This window comes from Gossypium hirsutum, chromosome D04 (assembly GCF_007990345.1).
Source record: "Gossypium hirsutum isolate 1008001.06 chromosome D04, Gossypium_hirsutum_v2.1, whole genome shotgun sequence".
Lineage (NCBI taxonomy): Eukaryota > Viridiplantae > Streptophyta > Magnoliopsida > Malvales > Malvaceae > Gossypium > Gossypium hirsutum.
Window position 1 is genome coordinate 23,942,526 of NC_053440.1, and position 10,097 is coordinate 23,952,622.

The 10,097-nt window shown below is 36.0% G+C and overlaps 1 protein-coding gene across 26 annotated transcripts; it reads right to left on the minus strand.

Annotated features, from left to right (window-relative positions):
- Window positions 1-715: 715 nt before the first annotated feature.
- On the minus strand, window positions 716-9,728 carry LOC107898302 (uncharacterized). 26 transcript variants are annotated; one of them, XR_005912091.1, is made up of 5 exons: window positions 9,488-9,712; window positions 9,040-9,177; window positions 8,860-8,922; window positions 1,100-1,388; window positions 716-1,010 (listed from the first exon to the last, which is right to left on the minus strand). XR_005912091.1 is itself a non-coding variant. In XM_016823820.2 (5 exons), the coding sequence occupies exons 4-5, from the start codon at window positions 1,740-1,742 to the stop codon at window positions 994-996; spliced, it is 660 nt and encodes a 219-aa protein (XP_016679309.2). In that variant the 5' UTR covers window positions 1,743-1,959; window positions 8,860-8,922; window positions 9,040-9,125; window positions 9,488-9,715; the 3' UTR covers window positions 716-993. The 26 variants fall into 26 exon arrangements, 17 of the variants coding, with proteins under 17 accessions (XP_016679309.2, XP_040947220.1, XP_040947224.1 ...); XR_005912090.1 differs by having other exon boundaries at window positions 9,040-9,218; XR_005912089.1 differs by having other exon boundaries at window positions 9,040-9,229.
- Window positions 9,729-10,097: the final 369 nt, after the last annotated feature.

The following is a 10,097-nucleotide window of genomic DNA, read 5'->3' on the forward strand; positions in this document are numbered from 1 at the left end:
TTCCCAGTCCACATCTCATATAGCGTCTTTTGAATCGATTTAGATGGAACACGATTTAGTGTGAAAGCAGCTGTCTCAAGTGCATGTCCCCAAAACGAAGTTGGGAGATCAGAATGACTCATCATGGATCGAACCATGTCTAACAAAGTTCGATTTCTTCTCTCAGAAACTCCATTCCATTGAAGAGTACCAGGAGGAGTACGTTGTGAGACAATCCCACATTGCTTCAAAAGATCATCAAACTCTAAGCTTAAATACTCCCCACCTCGATTAGATCGAATTGTCTTGATAGTTTTGCCTAGTTGATTTTGTACTTCATTTTTGAATTCCTTAAACTTTTCAAGGGATTCAGACTTATGGCGCAGGAGATAGATATACCCATATCTATTGAAATCATCAGTGAAAGTAATGAAGTAGTGAAATCCTCCTCTAGCCTGTGTATTTATTGGCCCACATACATCAGAATGTATTAAGCCCAATAAATCACTAGCTCATTCACTTTTACCAGTAAAAGGAGATTTAGTCATTTTTCCTAATAAGCAAGATTCGCATACTTCAAATTGTTCAAAAACAAATGAATCTAAGAGACCATCTTTATGGAGCTTAGATATGCGTTCCTCACTTATGTGGCCCAAACGACAATGCTATAGATAAGTTTGATTTTAGTTATTTATTTTTGATCTTTTAGTATTTATATTGTAAATGAGATTCACTTGATCTAAAATATAGAAGCCATTAATCAATTGTGCCGAACCATAGAAAACATTATTGAGATAAAAGGAACAACACTTATTCTTAATAATTATCTCAAAACCAATTTTGTCTAAACAAGAAATTGAAATAATGTTTTTAGTCAAACTGGGCACATAATAACAATCCTCTAAACATAAACCAAGTCCACTAGGCAAAGATAAATTATATGTTCCCACAGCTAATGTAGCAACTTTTGCTCCACTTCCAACTCGTAGGTCCACATCTCCTCTAGCCAAAGTCCTACTCCTTTGCAGTCCCTGTACAGAAGTACAAATGTGAGAACCACAACCAGTATCTAATACCCATGAAATAGTAGTTAATAAATTAATATCAATAACATAAATACCTGAAGTAGACGTTCCGCTTATTTTGGCCTTCTTGACTTCTTCAAGGTAGATAGGGCAGTTCCACTTCCAATGTCCAGTCACACCACAATGAAAACAATTTCCTTCCTTAGCCACCCCACCTTTAGGTTTCAATGCAGCCTTTACTTTTCCAGGCTTGGACCTACCTTTGCCCTTAGGCTTTGTCTGAACTTTAGCCTTTCCCTTGCCCTTGTTATTATAGACCATCAGTATAGGCTTGGGTCCAACCTTTTTCATGTTGCCTTCAGCAGTTCGTAACATACTGAGCAACTGTGGCAGAGTCTTATCAATTTCATTCATATTGAAATTGAGGAAAAACTGGCTGTAGCTATCCGGCAACGATTGCAGAATAACATCAGTGGTTAACTCTTGGGTCAATGGAAACCCAAGCTTAGACAGGCTTTCAATATAGCCAATCATCATAAGGACATGAGGTCCTACTGGGCTTCCTTCAGCCAGCTTACATTGGAATAGGGCTTTAGAGATATCGAACCTCTCTTGCCGTGCTTGCCCTTGATAAAGTTCTTTTAGGTGCTCAATCATTTCATAAGCAACCATGTCCTCATGTTGCTTCTGAAGCTCAGGATTCATAGTGGCAAGCATAAGACATCCAACGTCTACCATGTCATCGAGATGCTTCTTGTAAGCATCTCTATCAGCCCTCGAGGCATTAGCGGGTGGTTCGTTAGGAACCGGTTGTTGAATGACATATAATTTTTGTTCTTGTTTGAGGACAATCCTCAAGTTACAGAACCATTCAAGAAAATTTAAACCATTCAATTTGTCATTCTCAAGGACCGATCACAATGGGAGTGTATTAGTGTTTGCAGCCATAATATATCTACAACAATAAAATTATGCGTGTGAAAATTTATCAAATTTATATCAATCATTAAATGAAATTTATTATATGATGTTCCCACTATTTTATTACAAAATTAATACCCTCATATATTAGTTTCAGAAAGACTTTCTCGAAAAGTATTTCAAGTGGGTTAAGGATCCATATTTCACCTCCTCTTAAGTCAACTTTGGCTTTACTCTTAAGATTATGGTTATCTAGGTAAGCAACACTTGCTAATTACATCATATGTAACTATTCAAGTTTGGTGAACAACTCTTGTTCTAATCATCTTATGATTTATCCAAATTACTTGTCTCTAGGTTTCTAATCCTATTAGAATAACCTAGTTAAGTCATTAACCAATTTTAACCAACAAATATCACTTGTTTATTCTTCGCGTTTAACCAAGATAAATACTAGTACTTCGCTTTAGCAGAACCTACACAGTATTGATCGAGACCTTAACGAGGGCAAAATTGAAAGGCTATGTTGACTTAATATTTTAATAGAGAGATTTTATTAAGATCGTTTCATCTAACCAATTATGGTTTATTTTAGTCCATGTAGCCATTTAATTGATCTCATCAATTAATGTGGTTTATTATTACCAAATTTTAACATATTTAAAATTTGGCATGCTTTAGACATCTATAGCATCTCATACATGAATAAAGTTATAAATAAATGCAATAGTTATAGCCCATAAACTAAGGTGGTGCAACCCAAGCTAATGGGAGAACCAAAAGGAAACCTAAAGGTGTAAGCCGTTTCTCAAGCTATCGGTCCACAGTGGTTGGCCCATTTTCCTTCTCGACTAGCCCACAGCAACTCTTGCAAATTACAATATGCAGAACTCATTTTACATACGATGGAGTATGATGAGAAGAGAAATACAAGAGAATAGTAGTAAGGCATGACATGCAGGCCGTATTTATAAAATTAAAACCTTTTATCAAATGGGCCATCGGGTTATAACTATGCATTTCAAACACCGTGCATGTCAAAAATAGCATACATAATTAAACAATTTGTTATGGTGAATTATAACATATCCTTTCAACTTTTATGTCCCACCAAATCTTATTTATTATAAAACATACTTTAAGAAGATGGGGGTTGAGACGGTAGAGGGAGCGGGCTCATTAAAATGAAACCCCACGATTTGATAACTTTTATCAACAAAATTATGTTTTCGAAATTTTAATCCTTGAGGTTTCATGCCGGAACAACCCTTGTTCCACTAACTAGTTAACTCTTACTGGAAACTGTCAACACCACCGTCGCACCGTTATAGATATATTAACACTTAACAGTAATAACATAAAACCGAATAGGCCATAACACCATGATTAACATTTAATCTATTGTCAAAAGGAACGGTTATAAGGTTACTCTTAAACGATTTAAACAATCGAAAACTTAATAAAATTAAAGCATGCATCTCATACAATTGCGTCACCCAAGTATTTAAACCCAAATCCGTCTCACACAAGTGGCTCTGATACTACTGTTGGAACGCCGACACCCTTACGGCGCAGAAAAAAATATAACACCCAGCAATCCTAACTATGGATCCATGTGTGAGGAACGAATCGGGGTGAAAAAGGGTTTCGAAATTACTGAATGGTGATTCTGAGTAGACAGCGACGCCTCGGCAATAAGTAATCTGATCTACTGTCGAACCAAACTGCAATCTTTGATAACTTCGACCTCTACGTAATCTACCCAGTTGACTATGAATGGAAGGAATCCCCAAACAGTTTTGGAAAAGACTTTACTTTGACGGCTGCTAGACTCACCAAGCAAAGAAAAACGAGATTTTATATCTTATTATTTTTTTAGGGTTTCTCAAAATTAAATAAATATAATAATGTTTAAAAAACTGAAAATTATAATTACATTAATTATAATAAAGATTTCGGTAAACTATATTTATTTATATACGAACCAAAATTATATTCTCATTATGTGTACAACAACCTTGTACATATAATGTGTTCGATATTTGATTACCCAATTAAATTAATTCTATAATTAATTTAATTCATGCGACAACCAAACACAATACCAATTATGTTTTATTCCGTTCATTTCAACTATAGGGTGTGACCCTGTAGGTTCTTGTAACATTAACAGTAATGTTAGAATGATTCCAATGTTACAAACAATAAGTGGCACCTAGCAATGCATCATTGCTACTTAAGTCACAAGAAATCATGATTCGACATAACATTTTTATGATTAATCTTTTCATGCACGAATCCTTAAGTCTTTTATCTCTGGATTGAACACAAGTCATGGAATAGTCACACTTGTATAGTCCATTCCATGTTCCTTGATATCTTAAGTAGACTATGATATACAAATAAGTATGACATTAATATAAACTTATTTGAGCATGGCCATTCATTTCTAGTCTCACTCAATTAAGTGGCCTAAGATATTACTCCCATTATGTAGGAGGGACTTATCCTACATCGATCAACCATATCCCTCTACATAGATTGTGGTATATCCAACATCAGCCTTTATAGAACAACCAGTTGCGGTGTACGTTTGACTGTATCAAAATATATAACTCACGATGTTGGGATTATGATGATCTCAAGTCTGAGGATCATATACATATTAATCACTATGAGTAATGTCGTGACAATTACATAATAATCCAAGAAACATACTCATAACGGGTCAGTCCAATATGTTGTTCTCTAACACACATTCATGCATCGATTCTGACACTCCATATAAATGACAACTCTTTATCATCAATCAACTACATGTTAGTCTTAATGCGTTATCGTTGTCCTATCCAACAATAATACTTGACTAATGACTTTTTAAGAATAATCATATTATTCTCAGGACATTATTATAAAATAGTTTATTTATACACAGAAAAGAAACTGAAATTATAATGGTAACGTCTTATATTAATAAACATGATAAATCAAGTATGTTATTACAACCATCTCATGATTGATCTTTGGGCATACTCTAACATGTTCTGCCAAGCAAAAATGGCAATGGAGGTTGAAGTTGTAAAGTTTGGTTGGGATATGTCGTTGAAAGCTCAATCTAGGAGATATCTTGCAATGAATAGTTTGTGGTTATACGATGAATACGAAGGGATGAATGAGGGTAATATGTTTGGCAGTAACAATCCTAATTGGTGTATGGGGGAGAGGGAGGGGGAGGAAGGGAGGAATCTGGCTCTCGTTTTGATCCCATGTTGGGAGTGAATTTTGAGGGGGACTTCAATTTGCCACTTAGCCTTGAAAGGGATTCATCGAAGTTTCAAGGTCAGGCGGATATGGAGCATGACTCAGAAGGCTATGGGATAAAGGGAATGGATGGAGAAAAGAGACCCAGAAGGGAGGTTGTTAGTCCGAATGGTAGGAAGGAGTTTGGTACACTATTAGGTAGAGAAAAAAGGGTGTTGGGACAAGTTCATCTTTTATTGGTGACTATCGATTGGCAAGCCAACCAGTGCAATAAAATCATAAGTTAGAACGTCCGTGGTTTGGGGAGTCCACGGGTTGTCAAGAGACTTCAGCATATGCTAAAGGTGTATAATCCCTAGGTGGTCTTATTTATAGATACTAAGTTAAGCAATAATCGAATGGAAAAAGTGAGAAAATGGTGTGGTTTTTTTAATGGTATTGATGTTTCTACGGATGGGTCAATAGGAGAGTTGTGCTTGACATGGAAGGGGGATACTACAATCAAGCTTAGAACTTTTTCTAGTAATCACGTTGCTGTAAAGGTTATGGACAATGATATGGGTACACAGTGGAGATTTAGAGGCTTTTATGGAAATCCCTATGTACGTAATAGAGATGCCTCTTAGAATGTGTTGCGAGGTTTAGGGCATCAACAAGATCTTCTTTAGTTGGTCAGTGGTGATTTCAATGAGATATTGTATGCTTGTGAGAAAGTAGTAGGGGTGCCAAGGGATAAAGGAGAATGGAAGCCTTTAGAGGAAATTTGTCAATTAATGGATTGTCAATGTGTTGGAGGATTGTCAATTAGTGGATGTGGGTTATTCGGGGGGTTTGGTTCACATGGGAAAGGAGAAATTTGTCAAAAGCGAATATTAGAGAGATATTGGATAGAAGAGTAGCAAACATGGACTGGATGAATTTGTTCCCTAGTGCGGTGATTCAGCACCTCCCACATTCTTTTTTTGACCACTGTCGTTTACCCATTTGAACAAATCAAGGAAGTAACCTCTTTCTAAATATGAAATTTCATTTTGAGGCCTGGTGGGAGGTGGATGAGTTTTTTAAAGTTGAGGTTAAACGGGTTTGGTCATCCACTTCGGGAAACTTATTGCACAAGGTGGATGTTTTAAAGTCAAGATTGACATCATGGGCACAATCGATAAAGAAAAATAGAGAGGGCCTAAAAAAGGCTTTGTCGTCGAAGTTAGTAATATTGATGAAAAAAGAGAGAGATATGAGAACCTTGCTGAACTCATTGACACAAAGATCCAATTGAATTTTAAAATTGAGAAGGATGAAATATATTGGAAGTAGAGGGCTCGGGCCAATTGGTTAAAGCTAGGGGATAAAAACACGACTTTCTTTCATAGCCATGCTACTAACCGCAAATGAAGAAACGTTATTAGAAGTCTGGCTTATGAGGATGGGAGGGAGACAAGCGATGGGGTGAAATGGAGGAAATATATAGGTTTTTTTTTAAAAACCTCTCTTGTACAAGGGGCGTTAAAAACCCAGATCGTATCCTTTCTAGGATTGTAAGATGTATTTCGAACAAAGATAACAGAAGGTTAATGGAAAGGTATTCTGATGAAGAAGTATGGATAGCATTAAAAGGGATAGTACCAACCAAGGCGTCAGGGGAATATGGTTTTCCGACTTTATTTTTTCAAAGGTGTTGGCACATAGTAGGTCCAGATGTTATAGCTTATTGCTTGAACATCTTGAATGACGGTATGAATTTCGATTCTTTGTACGTTACTAATATTGTTCTTATCTCAAAACCTCATCACAACGAATTTAGGAAACTTTAGGCCAATTAGTTTATGCAACGTTTTATATAAGGTGGTAGCAAAGATGATTGTTAATCATTTTAAAGATGTGTTGGAGTCTTGTACTGATAATGCCCAAAGTGCTTTTGTACCAAGGAGGTTGATTTAGGATAATGTGCTACTATCTTATGAAATTTTACATACTTTACGACATAAGAAAGTGGGGAAAAATGATTTACAGTAGTGAAGCTGGATATGAGTAAAGCTTATGATAGAGTTGAGTGGGAATTTATTTGGGCAATGATGTTACGATTAGGTTTCGATTCGGCATAGGTAGGGATAACTATGAAATGCATTTCTTCTATTTCGTACTTGGTCATAATTAATGGGAAAGGTGGGGAGGTTTTTAGACCTTTTAGGGGACTTCAATAAGAGGACCCTTTAAGCATGTTTTTGTTTTTGATTTGTAGCGAAGGTCTATCAGCTTTTATGAGGTTAGTAATGAGGGATGGGTTGATGAGAGGAGCAAAGGCAAGTAGAAGTGGACCCTAAATTTCTCATTTGTTGTTTGCTGACGATTGCATTCTCTTTGGAGAAGCAAATGTCAATAGGGCTCGAGTTTTAAAATTTTTGTTAATGGAATATTAAAGATGTTCGGGTCAACGTGTTTACTATGATAAATTTACCATATTATTTAGTTTGAACACTTTAGAAGGTGGTAGACGTCTCGTTTCTAGCTTATTAGTGGTGTGAGTTTCTAATAATCCTGAAAGGTATATTAGGCTGCCCAACATGATCGGAAGAAATAAAAAGGCCTCTTTCCAGAATCTAAATAATTGATTCAAAAAGAGAATCAAAAGTTGGAATGTGCGATTTTTATCCAAGAGGGTAAGGAGGTCTTTATAAAGACTGTTTTGCAAGCTATTCCCACATATTTTATGGGGTGTTTTTTACTTTCAAAATCTTTTTTGTGGTGATTTGGAGGGCATTATGGCTAAGTTTTAGTGGAAAAAGGGCATGAAAGAAAAGGTATTCATTGGTGTGGGTAGAGCCATTTGTGTGATTTAAAGGAAGATGGGGTATAATTTTCGGAGTTTGTCTAGTTTTAATATTACATTGTTAGCAAAGCAAGGATGGCGCATTTTAAATTATCTGAATTTTTTATTATCGCGGGTTCTAAAAGCTAAATATTTTTCAAATTCTGACTTTTTAAGTGCAAGTTTGAGAAATCTACCTTCTTATACCTGAAAGAGTATTTGGGCAACGAGGGGTCTTTTGCAAAGTTAACTTAATTGGCGGGTTGGTATAGGAGAGAAGATTTTGATTTGAGACGATGCATGGATACCGGGGTCTATCACGAATAATTCATATAGCAATGTTAGAGGTGATGGGATTCTTTTAGTTTCGGACTTAATTGATACACATAATGGAGAATGGAGGGAAAGTATTGTAGTTGATACCTTCCTAGAGGAAATGGCGACGAAAATCTTGCATTTTCCCTTATCTAAGAAAGCCCACGAAAACTTGAGGGTTTGGAGTGGTAAGCCCTTGGGGGAGTTCTCAGTCAGAAGTGGCTATAAACTATAACAAAAAGGTACTTTCTTTCCTAATAATGCTCAAATAGAGACCAATATTATAGATTTTTATAAAAAGTTATTGGCACTACATCTTCCCTCCAAGATTAAAATTACAATGTGGAAATTTTCTTGGAATTTTGTTTCCACTTTCGTTAATCTAAGGCTGAGACAAATTCCTGTTGAAGAGCTATGTCCTAACTGTCATGGAGTTGCAAAGAGCACTGACCACATTCTTAGGGAGTGCCCTACATCAACTGAGACCTAGGTTAATTTTGACCTGTTATGGGTTTCTTCAAATTTAGTACGGAATAGTTGGGAGTGGCTAACCTGAGTTTTTAGTAATAATGCCAGTGAACAACGTAGACTGTTTTGTTGTGGAGTGTGGGCAATCTGGATAAACAGAAACAAATTAGTGCATAAGGAGAAAAAATCGTTGGGGAAGGAAATTGCAGATTGGGTATTGGATTATATGAAGGGGTTGGGCGAGATGAAGGAAAAGGAACATACCAAGCATTAAGTCCATGTAAATTGGATTCCCTAGCTTGGAGCCATTGTGAAGATAAATTTTGACGCAGCCTTTGACGGTAGTAATGCTAAATCAGCATCAGGGGTGGTGGTTAGAAATGCCTCAGGGGAGATATTGACCTTGAAAACAACTTTTCATGAGTCTTTTTTGACGGAGTTCGCTATGGAGGCCCTTGCATGTTTTAAAGGCATATTATTGGGGGCTCAGTTGGGTTCGAATCGGTGACAGTTGAGGGTGACTCGATGACAACGATAAAGAAATCCAAGTTAAACACAGCAGACAAACCAGTGATTGGAGCAATCGTTAGAGATATTCGGTAGTGCAAAAGGTTTTTTTCTCATAATAGATTTTTAATATGTTCCCAAAATAGCAAATCATCTCAAACATATGATTTCAACGGAAAGTATGAAGAAGGGAGAGGAAATTTACCATGAAAGAGATGTTTCAGGGTTCGTCAAGGAAGCGTTGGATCGGAGAAGACCAAGGGCACCAGATTGAAGTTTTGACCTCTGTGAAACTCGGTTAGGGAAAGGAACAGGCAGGAGAAATGAAAATGTTATTTTGGAAACCTGCCTTAGGAGATTGCAACCTACAAAAAGCAAGGGATAAGGGCATTTATTTTTTGGGTGGTTGCAAGCTATATCTGATTGGGTTTTGTTTGTTTCTTTTAATTTTTCTGGTTTATTGGTTGGTAGTTTTTTAGGGTATTTTAATTGAGTTTTATGGGTTTGGCCGGTTTTATTTCTATTCGGCCTGGCCTTTTTTGTTTTTTAGTTTGATTTTGGACTATGTATTTGGTTTTTTTATGTTATTAAAGGCCCAGTCTAGTATTTTTTTAGAAAAAAAATCTACACAATTCTTATCACTAAATATTCAATGCAATATAATTTTTACTTTTAAAAAATGTATAACATGAAATATAAAACAATTTTAAATGGAAAACAATCCATTGTCTAGAAATTAATTTTTTTAAAAAAAATTGATTGCACAAAAATAAAAAATATTAACTTTTGGAAAAAAATGATTAAAATTGTAAAAA